Consider the following 13,745-nt stretch of genomic DNA (forward strand, 5'->3'; position numbering starts at 1 on the left):
TCCATCTGGTTTGGGCTTAGTGGGACTATCATATATCATGCCGCCAAACTTACCCTCGTAAAACTGACTATCCTACCGATCCTCGACTTCGGCGATGTCATCTACAAAATAGCTTCCAATACTCTACTCAGCAAACTGGATGTAGTCTATCACAGTGCCATCCATTTTGTCACCAAAGCCCCATATACTACCCACCACTGTGACCTGTACGCTCTCGTTGGCTGGCCCTTGCTTCATATTCGTCGCCAAACCCACTGGCTCCAGGTCATCTATAAGACCCTGCTAGGTAAAGCTCCGCCTTATCTCAGCTCACTGGTCACCATAGCAGCACCCACCTGTAGCACGCGTTTCAGCAGGTATATCTCACTGGTCACCCCCAAAGCCAATTCCTCCTTTGGCCGTCTCTCCTTCCAGTTCTCTGCTGCCAGTGACTGGATCGAATTGCAAAAATCGCTGAAGTTGGAGACTTTTATTTCCCTCACCAACTTTAAACATCAGCTGTCTGAGCAGCTAACCGATCGCTGCAGCTGTACATAGCCCATCTGTAAATAGCCCACCCAATCTACCCACCTCATCCCCATACTGTTTTTATTTTATTTACTTTTCCACTATTTTGCACACCAGTATTTCTACTTGCACATCATCTGCTCATTTATCACTCGTGTTAATCTGCTAAATTGTAATTATTCGCTCCTATGGCCAATTTATTGCCTTACCTCCTCATGCGTTTTGCTCACACTGTAGACTTTTTCTACTGTCATTGACTTGTTTGTGTTATTGGCTTGTTTACTCCATGTGTAACTCTGTTGTTGTCTGTGTCACACTGCTTTGCTTTATCTCGCCAGGTCGCAGTTGTAAATGAGAACTTGTTCTCAACTAGCCTACCTGGTTAAATAAAGGTGCAATAAATAAATAAGGCGATCAGACTTAAATAGCTGGTACATTACAGGTTGATGCCCAATATACAGATTTGTGATCCACTGGCCACTTTAACGTTCAAAATATTTTGTATTACTCAACTCATGTATACTGTAGCTTAGCCTGCCGCTGTGACATGACTCATCCAAATACTTCTACTTCCTTAACTCCATTCCTTTAGCTGTGTATTGTTAAATATTACTGCATTGTCAGAGCTGAGAACAAGCATTTCACTACAGCTGCAATTCCATCTTCTAAACACGTGATGTGACATAATAAAAATGAGCATGCAGTTTAATCGGCTTCTTGAGATGCCATACCTGTCTGGAGGATTGATCTTGGTAAAAGGAGAAATGCTCACTAACAGCAACGTAAACAAATTAGCGCACAACATTCGAGGTCAGATTGTTGTAAATATGAAAAATGTCCGGGATATTATATTTCAGCTTGTGAAACAAAGACTTTACACAAAGCTTTTTTCCCCCCCACAGGCCTATAAGCTTAGATGTAGCATAAAATACATTAGTTAAAATCACAATTCATGACCTCAAAATGCTCTTGGCACAGCCATCATTAATCCAGATATAAAAAGGGAAGTCATCTCCTCAGTAGTCTATCTAATAACCACCAGGGGGTTCGAATGTTTATGAAAACTCGAGTAGATGGTTGAAGTGGGACTTGCAGTGAACGTCTCAAATAGAACCAAGTCCCATTTTCGCAGCTTGCTACACAGACGCCTGTTGACATGCAGAGTGGATATAATGTTTGAATAATAGGTGTGAGTAAATTTGGGCAACGCCAGCACTTTCACAACATGTCCTGTCCATGGCAAACGGTTGATTAGTTACATCTAAAAAAAAAAAAAGACCTTGAAACTTGTGGGAGTTGTGTGTTTTTATTGACATGGTATCAAACAGCTGATTTATTTGCCCTTCTTGGCTTTTATCTTCCTCAGGTAGAACTCCAGCTCCTTGCCTTCCAAAATGTAGCCATCCACCCTGCCGCACTGGCCGGGCTTGGAGGCAATGCAGGCTGGGACGTAGGGAAGGGAGAGAAAGAACAATTATTACCAAGTCAAGAAACACCAGCTAGAAATTTAACAGAAGTCCCATCAGGAAATTGACATGTGGGTATTATCGTTGAGGATTCAGATATCATGAATAAATTGACCATCACATTATAATGCAGTGTTCTTCACACTTGTTCGTTACAGCCCAGCACAACTGATGAAGTTCGGTTAATAAGGTGTTAGTGCTGGGGAGGAACGAGCCCCCAATCCCAAAAGATACAAGGAGCACAGAGGGTTTTATTCCAGCCCTGCACCATCACACCCGATTCAGACAGTTCTGACCTAGACTATAAAACATTACTAGATCCCTCACGCGTGTTTGTGCACGTCTGGAAACTAAACCTGAATATGCCATGAGTCCCAGGATGAAAACCCACAGTAACCTGGAGTATAATATATATATATATATATATAAAAAACACTACAGAATAGGAGCCCTGATCCCTGACCATAAAAACAGCACAGTTCTACCCAGTAGAAGCAGAGGCTGTAGACTCACTACAGAATAGGAGCCCTGACCTTAAAGGTCCTAGACTCACCGAGGAGTTTCCCCTGCATGAACTGCTCCTCCAGGAGAGGGCTGATCTTGCAGTTCTTCTTCCGCTCCTCAAACTTCTTCTGGATCTTCTTCGACCTCTTCTTGTTGATTACCTCTTCCTCCTCGGGAGTCTGAGACAGGAAATAAAGACGTTAATGATGAGCACCAATGGAATACTTGTACGATATCCAATACATTTAACCGCACTGTTGTTGAGTCTGCAGGAAAGCATTTCACTGAACCGTTTATACCTGCAGTGTGAATAAACAGGTCAACTAGTGCAGTTGATCCCCGGCCTGCAGATACTGTGTGACATTTCATTAAAGGAAATCAGTCAATTGAAATAAAATCATTAGGTCCTAATCTATGGATTTCACATGACTGGGAATACAGATATGCATCTGTCGGTCACAGATACCTTTAAAATAAATTGTAGTTTTGGGTGTGACCACCATTTGCCTCATGCAGCACGACACACTCGGGATGGCAGGTAGCCTAGTGGTTAGAGCGGTGGACTAGTCGTTCTGCCCCTGAACAAGGCAGTTAACCCACCGTTCCTAGGTCGTCATTGTAAATAAGAATTTGTTCTTAACTGACTTGCCTAGTTAAATTAAAAAATATTAAAAAACACCGCAGGGAGTTAATCAGGCTGTTGATTGTGGCCTGTGGAATGTTGTCCCACTCCTCTTCAATGGCTGTGTGAAGTTGCTGGATATCGGCAGAAACTGGAACACGCGGTCGTACACGTTGATCCAGAGCATCCCAAACATGCTCAATGGGTGACATGTCTGGTGAGTATGCAGGTCATGGAAGAACTGGGACATTTTTCAGCTTCCAGGAATGGCGTACAGATCCTTGCGACATGCTGCCGTGCATTATCATGCTGAAACATGAGGTGATGGTGGTGGATGAATGGCACGACGATGGGCCTCAGGATATCTCTGTGCATTCAAATTGCCATCGATAAAATGCAATTGTGTCTGTAGCTTATGCCTGCCTGCCCATACCATAACTCTACCATGGGGCACTGTACACAACGCTGACACCAGCAAACCGCTCGCCCACATGCTGTCAAAACACGGGATTCATCTGTAAAGAGCCCACTTCCCCAGCCTGCCAGTTGCCATTGAAGGTGAGTATTTGCCCACTGAAAATCGGTTACGACGGCTAACAGCAGTTAGTGCAGAAATTATTCAGTTGTGCGAAACACAATTTTATCCGTTTTTGAGTGGCTGGGCTCAGACGCCCTCGCAGCCGGATGTGGAGGTCCTCGGTTGGCGTGGTTACACGTGGTCTGTGGATGAGAGGCCGGTTGGACGTACTGCCATATTCTCTAGAATGACGTCGGAGACCCACTTATGATAGAGAAATTAAAATTAAATTCTCTGGCAACAGTTCTGGTGGACATTCCTGCAGTCAGCATGCCAATTGCACGCTCACTCAACTTGAGAAATCTGTGGCATTGTGTTGTGTGACAAAACAGCACATTTTAGAGCGGCCTTTAATTGTCCCCAGCACAAGGTGCACCTGTGTAATGCTGTTTAATCAGCTTCTTGATGTCACACCTGTGAGGTGGCTGGATTATCTTAGCTAAGGAGAAATGCTCACTAACAGATGTAAAGGATTGTGTACAAAATTTAGAAAAAAGTTGTGTGTATGGAAAGTATGGATTTATTTTAAAATGCTGGCTCATTAAAACATGAAACCAACACTTTAAATGTTGTATTTATATTTTTTGTTCAATGGGACTTGTACGTACCAGCTTGGCTCCCTTCTTGCGTCCCAGAGGAGTGGCGAAGTGGGCCTCATACCACTGCCTGTAAGGCAGGCTGTCGACGAGAACGATGCAGTTCTTCACCAAGGTCTTGGTTCTCACCAACTCGTTGTTAGAGGCGTTGTACACCACATCAATTAGTCTGGTCTTACGAGTACAGCCTGCAAAATGAACACAAGACCCGTGTCAATTACCAACACTACCACCTGTGTGTGTACTGGTAATATTACTGGGGTTATGAAACAGGGTTTGAAGTAATGTGTAGAACTAAAAACACAGAGCCATGAGAGTTTTAGTAGCGGTAAAAATGTCAATTTATACTGAACAAATAAACATGTAGGCAACGTGTTGGTGACGTTTCATGAGCTGAAATATAATCCATAACATCCTCACCCCAACCTTTAAGCTATGTGTATTCCTGCAGTTGTGTGAAATCCACAGATTAGGGCCTAATGAATTAATTTCAAACTACTGTTTATTTTTTACTCTGTAAAATATTGGAGACAGTTGCATGTTATGTTCAGTATAGTTTAACATTTCAAAAGTAGCATTATGGCCAAATGCACACATGTAGGCAGTAAAACTCAAAACACATCGCGTTTCATGGGTGAATGTAGCTTTTTGTCTTTCTCAGAGTCACGAATATCGTCACAAACATTCAGTAGCAGAACTGGACATGGATATCTTCATGGAAAGACTCACGACACCTTTATAGATTCAATTAGTGTGTACAGCTGATATCCATAGCAGAACGACCAGTATGGAAACTTACACTCAGAGCCCCATGAGAAATTACCCACGTCGACCCTAAGAGCACGGTACTTCTTGTTGCCACCGCGGGTTCTCACCGTGTGAATACGGCGAGGTCCGATCTGAGGACATGAGAAGCATTTTTACATTTTTTTAAATAGTAGAAACCAAACAAATCATGAGTGAATTCATTGCATTACATGGGGATACCCGGTGGCCACATGTCCCCCATTGTTCGGCAGAGGTGTGTCAGTGTAACTATGACAGTCCGGGTCATTGGTAGGTCCTAAAACTTTAACCAAAACGGTCAAAACAGACCTGCCTATGGTCAATTTGTAATCATCCACACCGCAATCAACCCTCATTTTACTAGCTACTGTCTACAATATCGCAAAACACGTGGTCGGCGTCTCTTTACCTTTGTGTTTGCAGGTGGACGACCCAGTTCATACTTCCTCTTCTTGTGGTAGGGCTTCCGTTTGCCGCCGGTCTTGCGGCGTTTATGCCAGTTGTCCCTAGAGATACCTGGGCCACAGAAACGAGATACAAGTGAGAAAGAAGCAAACTTGGCAACAACAAAAAAAACATTAATACCAAAAAAAGGAAGTCTTTGTGCTTGTGAGTGTCAGTTCTCCAAGGTGGTTATCCGCACAGTAATCTCGGAAACCTAATTGTCATCATATTCACTCAAAACACAAAGCTCCTCCGAATGGCGTGTACTTCCTTCTGGCTCAGTTGGTAGAGCATGGTGTTTGCAACGCCAGGGTTGTGGGTTCGATTCCCACGGGGGGCCAGTACAACAACAAAAATGCGTGAAATGAAATGTATGCATTCACTACTGTATGTCGCTCTGGATAAGAGCATCTGCTAAATGACTAAAATGTAAAAATGTGTACAACTAGTTATACTGCTAGCTCGTTAGCCTTAGCTAGCGTGATTCTGAGGAGCCATAGCCCATTAGCATAGTACTAACAAAAAGGATCCTGCTAATCACTGAACAAAGTCCAGTAGATACACATTTCTTAGTAAACATGCAACGATTTACTCGATATATCGATTCATTTGTAAAAAGGAGGTACTAAATTGAGCACGTTTTTAAAAAATATTATCCAGAGGCCTATCGCTAGCTTATAGCTAAAATCACTAGCTAAAACGAGGAAGACTTGCAAGCTAAATGTCTACCAAAACAACGCAACACAGCAATGTATATTAGGTCTAAAAGGTAGACCAAAACTAGGTAACTATTAATACAAGCGACAGTGCAATTTGAGAACTAGCTGCAAAACGCTCAATTGCAAGTGAAGTAGACTAGCCCATGAGAGCCGCCATCTTGTAACATGACATCCTTTTACATTAAATGAAGTAGAAAAATAATCATCTATGTGGATATTAGTACAATTCAACAACATTCCAGTATATATTCAAATAAAATTATAATCTGCCAAACCATTATAGTTATATTCCTGAGGTAAAACAAGTGATGGATAAGGATTGTGTCAGCGACTGGAGGATGAAAACACGTACCCATTCTCAGGCGCCGGCTAGAAAAGAGAACACGCAAAGGTTCATGGGAGAAGTTTGAAGGTGTCAAATATCGCGAGACTGTACGAGAACTATAGAAGATATCGCGAGACTGTACGAGAACTCTAGAAATGTATGAGCATAAAACTGAAATATTGATTTAACAGCCAATCTGTGTGGGATTTTTTTGTGCACCAACCAGGATAAAACATGAAAGCCCCAAAACTATTACTGTAGAGATTTATACTTCGAGTACCAGTTAAAAACTTGGACACGCCTCATTACAGAGTTGATTTTTGGATTATTTTCTACATTGTAGAATAATAGTGAAGGCATCAAAACTATGAAATAACATATCGAATCATGTTGTAACGAAGAAAAAAAAAAAGTTACAAATCTAAATATAATTTTATATTTGAGATTCTTCAAAGAAGCCACCCTTAACTTTGATGTCAGTTTTGCACACACTCGGCATTCTCTCCACCACCTTAAGTTTAACCCTAATTATTTACAAAACTAAAAGCATTGTATTTGGGACAAATCATTCACTAAACCTCAACTAAATCTTGTAATAAATAATGTGGACATTGAGCAAGTTGAGACGAATAAAATGCTTGGAGTAACCATGGTTACATACTTAACCTTTTGTTATGTGAGATATTTGGATCGCTCCAATATATTGGTATCACTCCGCGGCGGAGGGATACATCCGAGGTGAGGATTTACAGATTTACTCCAGGTGTACACCTGTGTCACGGCTGGGGTCCGCCCCTAAATATAGACCCCATGGCCGCGACACACGTTCTCTACATCATTTCTGAGTCGCCTGTAGCACCGTAGAGGATTGGAGTGATCCATATAGCTCATGTAACCTTCGTTATGTTTCACTATATTGGATCACTCCAATATATTGGTATAAACGTACCAGATTACTCGGTGCTAGAGGGACCTGGCCAGCCAGCGGCGAAGTCCCAGCGAGGGACCGAGACGTAGGGGCCGTCAATGTCCCCGGGAAGGGAAGGCGACGCCCAGGACCGCTGAGCCAACCGCAGAGGGAGGGCCCACATTTACCCGATTAGTACCTAGCAAAGGTGCAAGACGAAGCCCAGCTGGCCGCAGCACAGATATCAGCGAGGGCCACTCCTCTCAGTAGAGCCCAGGATGCAGCCACACCTCGTGTTCAATGTGCCACCACAGATTCCAGCACTGGCCTGCCAACCAGGAAGTATGCTGTCGTAATCATTTCCACATTTTCAGTGAGAGAGCCTCTGATTTGATAGCCCAGTCCCGAAGACTCTCTCACCATAGCAGACAAAAGAGCTGGTCTGTTGTTCTCACTGATCGTACAAAAAAAAAAAGACAAAAAAAAAAAATTCAAGTAATGTATGTATTCACTACTGTAAGTCGCTCTGGATAAGAGCGTCTGCTAAATGACTAAAATGTAAAAAAAAATTTAAAATGTACATAGGCAGCCAGTGTCCTTACAGGACACAGCATGGCCGGAGGGAGGCCCAGACGGATACATGGCCTGTCCATCCGCCCCACATGGCCTGCCCATCCGCCCCACGTGGCCTGTCCATCCGCCCCACATGGCCTGTCCATCCGCCCCACATGGCCTGTCCATCCACCCCACATGGCCTGTCCATCCACCCCACATGGCTTGTCCATCCACCCCACATGGCTTGTCCATCCACCCCACATGGCCTGTCCATCCACCCCACATGGCCTGTCCATCCACCCACCCCACATGGCCTGTCCATCCACCCACCCCACATGGCCTGTCCATCCACCCACCCCACATGGCCTGTCCATCCACCCACCCCACATGGCCTGTCCATCCACCCACCCCACATGGCCTGTCCATCCACCCCACATGGCCTGTCCATCCACCCCAACATGGCAGGAAGATATAGTGGCCAAATACCCTCTCAGTGTAGAGGCTGTCAAGCGCTCATCCAAGCGAGACTGCAGGTATTTGGGAGGACATAATGCAACCCACATGACTCAGGCACAACCTCAATACCAGTACACCAAGAGCAGAACAACATCCAGCGCAACTGGTATCCCGCGGTTGTACCCTTGAGTTCTGCATGGTGTTCATTACACCCTCCTGTAGTCCTAAAAATGGACCGTTGGTGCCGTTCAGTGGCCAAGCCCACAGACTGAGGCGGTGCGGCCTTGGATGCCACAGAGTTCTCCCGGCCTGAGACAGCAGGTCCGGTCTCAAGGGAAGTTGCCAAGGTGTCCCAGACAACAGTGACAGGAGAAGGCTGAACCAGGTTCGTATGGGGCCACCAGAAGCAGATGATTCTCTGCCAACCTGGTCCTGTCCAACACAGCCTGGATCAAGGGAGAATACGTAAAGCTCCAGCCCTGGCCAATCATGAGCCAGAACAAGCCCAGAGGCCCTGGTGGCTCCAACATGGAGTACCGCAGGGGACAGTGTGCATTGTCCAGGGAGGCAAACAGGTCCGCCTGCACCCTCCCAATATAAGCCACCACTGTGGTGTTGTCCGTTCTCACCAGGACATGTTTTCCCTTCAGATGTGGAAGGAGAGACTGCAGGGCCAGCAGTACCGCTCGGAGCTCTAGTGGTATAGGATGTGCCTGCCGCTCCAAGGGGGTAGCCAACAGCCGCTGGCCGACCTGCCCTTGGGTCACACCCCACCAGCCGAACTGGGAGGCGTCTGTGCAGCACATCCTCAGCATCTCCACCCCACCTGAGAGAAAGGAGTGACAGTGCCACCTCAGAGCCACTGTGTGGTCACCCGAGGCTGGTGGTGACGGTGGTGCTTCGGGTGAAGCCGGTGGGAGTTGAAACATCGTTGAAGAGGCCGGAGATGGAGCAGGTCCAGGGGGAAATCAACAACGAGGCCGCCGTCTGCAAGCCCAACAGGTGTTGGCAGGTTAGGATGGATACCATCCGCCCCTGCCGAAAGTGGTCGAGGCAAGATAAGATCGCCTGAATCCTTCTGGTGGGCAGGCGTGCTCTCATGAGGACCGAGTCCAGTTCTATGCCAATGAAGTCCACCCTCTGGGTTGGCGTCAGACGACGACTCTTGTTGTTTACAGTAATGCCCAGCCCGCCGATGTGGGTCAGGAGCATGTCTCTGACAGGACCTGGGTCCTGGTTGGGGCAGAAATCAGCCAATCGTCCAGGTAATTGAGTGTCAACAACCCTCGGGACGAGAGAGGTGCCAGGACAGAGTCCATGCACTTTGTGAAAGTGTGGGGTGCCAAGGAGAAGGTGAAGGGAAGAACCAAAGTGAATCGGAGGTACTGCCAATGAGCTGGGTGAACAGGAACATGGAAATACGCATCCCTCAGGTCCAGCATCACAAACCACTGGTACCTGGACATGGCCTGCAACACGCGGGCTGGGGACAGCATGTGGAACCTCAGTACCTTTAAGTACACATTGACGTTGCGGAGGTCCAGAATCGGTCGAAACCCGCCGTCTCTTTTTGGGACCACAAAATAGGTGGAGTAAAACCCACCTAGACGTTCTGAAGTCTCGATCCTGCGGATGGAACCCTTGTCCAGGAGTGAGGAGATCTCCAGCCGCAGGGTTTTCTTTCAGGTGGTCGACCACCGTGGTGACACGAAGGCCCCTGAAGGACGGGGGCCAGCACCGAAATTGGAGTCGGTACCCCTCGAGCATTGTGGACAACACCCATGGGGACTCTACGCACTCCTCCCACTTTGCCCTTTGACCAGGAGAAGCAGCCGAGGCCGGGAAAGGGTGTGTCAGGGTTCCTGCCGGGGCCCGCCTTTCCTCTGGCGCCCCGGGCGCATGGGTCCCTCAGTCACGTCCCTATGGCGGTGACGGTTGACAAGTTGTTGTTCCACCGCACGCTGTGCCCCTCTCCACTGTCATTCCTCAGCACGAGGCGATGGGGCAGGAGAGGGACCCCACCGTCGTTCAGGTGCAGGTGGGTGGCGGCAGTCTGTTTGCCTTGAACCTGGGGCCTGAGATGGCGGCATGAACCATCTCAGGGTCTCCCGGTCCCTACGAACCTTATCGGTATGCTCCAGAATGTCATTAACCCCTGTGCCAAAGGTCAGCCCCGGGGTGATGGGGAGAGTGGAAAATGTGCTCTGGAGAGCAGTTGGCAGACGGGATTGGGCCAGCCAGAGATGGCGCCGGGAGGTAATCACCTGCGCCATGGCCCGCTCCCCTCTGCCCACGCAGTGCAGACACGAGGTATGCAGAGCTCAAGGGGGATGCCACCATCACACCTGTCACAAAGGGAAGCCGTAAACTCAGCCAAGCCAGCAAGGCCACGGAGCAGGGGTCCAACGCCCTGGGAGAGCTTATGTCATGACCCACTTGGAGGAATAGGAACCCAGTGAGGGATAAATTACCCAGTACCTCTGCAAAAAATGGGGAAGACCCCTGTGGGGAAAAACAAGCAGACAAAACAGCAACTAGGTAATGTATTTGATATATGTGGGTTTTATTTTATTTTTTTAATCACACCAACTGCATTATTACCTAGCTGGTTTAAAATCCAAGCAGTAAAAACAGCACCATACGATGGAGTAACTCTGTTAATTAAGGAACTCCAAACTTAATGTCTCAATGTAGTGGAAGCCCACCACAATACTCTTACATTATGTAGGGCCTGTCCGGGGGTATCATCGGATGGGGCCACAGTGTCTTCTGATCCCTCCTGTCTCAGCCTCCAGTATTTATGCTGCAGTAGTTTATGTCAGTCTGTTACATCTGGAGTATTTCTCGTCTTATCCGGTGTCCTGTGTGAATTTATATATGCTCTCTCTAATTCTCTCTTTCTTTCTTTCTCTCGGAGGACCTGAGCCCTAGGACCATGCCTCAGGACTACCTGGCATGATGACTCCTTGCTGTCCCCAGTCCACCTGGCCATGCTGCTGCTCCAGTTTCAACTGTTCTGCCTGCGGCTATGGAGCCCTGACCTGTTCACCGGACGTGCTTGTTGCACCCTCGACAACTACTATGATTATTATTATTTGACCATGCTGGTCATTTATTAACATTTTAACATCTTGACCATGTTCTGTTATAATATCCACCCGGCACAGCCAGAAGAGGACTGGCCACCCCTCATAGCCTGGTTCCTCTCTAGGTTTCTTCCTAGGTTTTTTGCCTTTCTAAGGAGTTTTTCCTAGGGAGTTTTTCCTAGCCACCGTGCTTCTTTCACATGCATTGCTTGCTGTTTGGGGTTTTAGGCTGGGTTTCTGTACAGCACTTTGAGATTTCAGCTGATGTACGAAGGGCTATATAAATAAATTTGATTTGATTTCGATTAGGGGAAAGAACAAGAAAATAAAAAAAAAACTTGTAGGGCAATTAGCAGATATTAAGCAATTCACAACACACACAGAGAACAAGCCAGGATGCACACGGAGTCGTAGTGTAACGTCAACGAAACACAAGCACGACAAAACCACGGACGGAAGATACAGATTAACCGTACGCAGTGAGTGCAGCACTCAACAGGAGGGGCTGGCCATGTGGACAGCTGCAAACAACCAGCACTCAACAGGAAGGGCCGGCCATGTGGACAGCTGCAAACAACCAGCACTCAACAGGAGGGGCCGGCCATGTGGACAGCTGCAAACAACCAGCACTCAACAGGAAGGGCCGGCCATGTGGACAGCTGCAAACAACCAGCACTCAACAGGAAGGGCCGGCCATGTGGACAGCTGCAAACAACCAGCACTCAACAGGAAGGGCCGGCCATGTGGACAGCTACAAACAACCAGCACTCAACAGGAAGGGCCGGCCATGTGGATAGCTGCAAACAACCAGCACTCAACAGGAAGGGCTGGCCATGTGGACAGCTGCAAACAACCAGTGAGTATACTTCCACGCAAGGTATTACACTTACCAAGCGAACTTCATAAAAATTTGTACCTCAAACCATGCGGACGTCCGCAGAGAAAATGAAAGAACGTGTCGCGCGGCCATGGGGTCTATATATAGGGGCGGACCCCAGCCGTGAGACAGGTGTACACCTGGAGTAAATCTGTAAATCCTCACCTCGGATGTATCCCTCCGCCGCGGAGTGATACCAATATATTGGAGCGATCCAATATAGTGAAACCCTGGATTGTAAACTGTCATAGTCAAAACATATTGATGCAGTAGTAGCCAAGATAGACCTCTCCCTGTCTATAATAAAGAGCTGCTCTGCCTTCTTAACAACACTATCAACAAGGCAGGTCCTACAGGCCCTAGTTTTGTCGCACGTGGACTACTGTTCAGTCCTGTGGTCAGGTGCCACAAAAAAGGATTTAGGAAAATTGCAATTGTCTCAGAACAGGGCAGCACGGCTGACCCTTGGATGTACACAGAGAGCTAATATTAATAATATGCATGTCAATTTCTCCTGGCTGAAAGTGGAGGAGAGATTGACTTCATCACTACTTGAATGTACGGAGCTGTCTGAACTACTGGCACACAGCTCAGACACCCATGCATACCCCACAAGACATGCCACCAGAGGTCTCTTCACAGTCCTCAAGTCCAGAACAGACTATGGGAGGAGCACAGTACTACATAGAGCCATGACTACATGGAGCTCTATTCCACATCAGGTAACTGATGCCAGCAGTAAAATTAGATTTAAAAAAAAATATTTAAAAAAAAACACCTTATGGAACAGCAGGGACTGTGAAGCAACACAGACACAGGCACAGACAGATGCATACACACACAGACGATAACATACACACACACACACACACACACGATAACATACACACACACACACACATAGATTTAGTACTGTAGATGTGGTGGAGTAGGGGCCTGAGGGCACACAGTGTGTTGTGAAATCTATGAATATATTGTAATGTTTTTAAAATTGTATAAACTGCCTTAATTTTGTTGGACCCCAGGAAGAGTAGCTGCTGCCTTGGCAGGAACTAATGGGGATCCATAATAAACCCCAGGAAGAGTAGCTGCTACCTTGACAGGAACTAATGGGGATCCATAATAAACCCCAGGAAGAGTACCTGCTGCCTTGGATCCATAATACATACAAATGAGGTAGTCACCTGGAAAGTGTTTCAATTAACTGGCGTGCCTTGTTAAAAGTTTACGTGTAATTGCTTTCCTTCTTAATGCATTTGAGCCAATCAGTTGTGTTATGACAAGGTAGGGGTGATATACAGAAGATAGCCCATTTGGT

General features: G+C 46.7%; 1 protein-coding gene and 3 non-coding genes across 4 annotated transcripts; all 4 read right to left on the bottom strand.

Annotated features, from left to right (window-relative positions):
* Window positions 1–1,794: 1,794 nt before the first annotated feature.
* rps8a (ribosomal protein S8a) lies at window positions 1,795–6,655 on the bottom strand. Its single transcript, XM_029706078.1, has 6 exons — window positions 6,574–6,655; window positions 5,468–5,574; window positions 5,072–5,171; window positions 4,285–4,460; window positions 2,527–2,656; window positions 1,795–1,950 (listed from the first exon to the last, which is right to left on the bottom strand). The coding sequence occupies exons 1-6, from the start codon at window positions 6,575–6,577 to the stop codon at window positions 1,841–1,843; spliced, it is 627 nt and encodes a 208-aa protein (XP_029561938.1). The 5' UTR covers window positions 6,578–6,655; the 3' UTR covers window positions 1,795–1,840.
* On the bottom strand, window positions 4,926–4,994 carry LOC115157805 (small nucleolar RNA SNORD38). The gene has a single exon (XR_003868560.1). It is a non-coding gene; the product is annotated as a small nucleolar RNA SNORD38 (small nucleolar RNA).
* Window positions 5,293–5,399, bottom strand: LOC115157806 (small nucleolar RNA SNORD46). Its single transcript, XR_003868561.1, has one exon. It is a non-coding gene; the product is annotated as a small nucleolar RNA SNORD46 (small nucleolar RNA).
* LOC115157803 (small nucleolar RNA SNORD55/SNORD39) lies at window positions 5,669–5,735 on the bottom strand. The gene has a single exon (XR_003868558.1). It is a non-coding gene; the product is annotated as a small nucleolar RNA SNORD55/SNORD39 (small nucleolar RNA).
* Window positions 6,656–13,745: the final 7,090 nt, after the last annotated feature.

Source organism: Salmo trutta, chromosome 21 (assembly GCF_901001165.1).
Source record: "Salmo trutta chromosome 21, fSalTru1.1, whole genome shotgun sequence".
Classification (NCBI taxonomy): Eukaryota; Metazoa; Chordata; class Actinopteri; order Salmoniformes; family Salmonidae; genus Salmo; species Salmo trutta.

Excerpts from the sequence above, each read along its gene's own strand:
- rps8a (XM_029706078.1), bottom strand. Across the intron at positions 4,461-5,071 it reads TTTCTCATGGGGCTCTGAGT|GCTGTACTCGTAAGACCAGA; the intron begins GTAAGTTTCCAT and ends TTCATTTTGCAG. Across the intron at positions 1,951-2,526 it reads CATGCAGGGGAAACTCCTCG|CCTGCATTGCCTCCAAGCCC; the intron begins GTGAGTCTAGGA and ends CCTACGTCCCAG.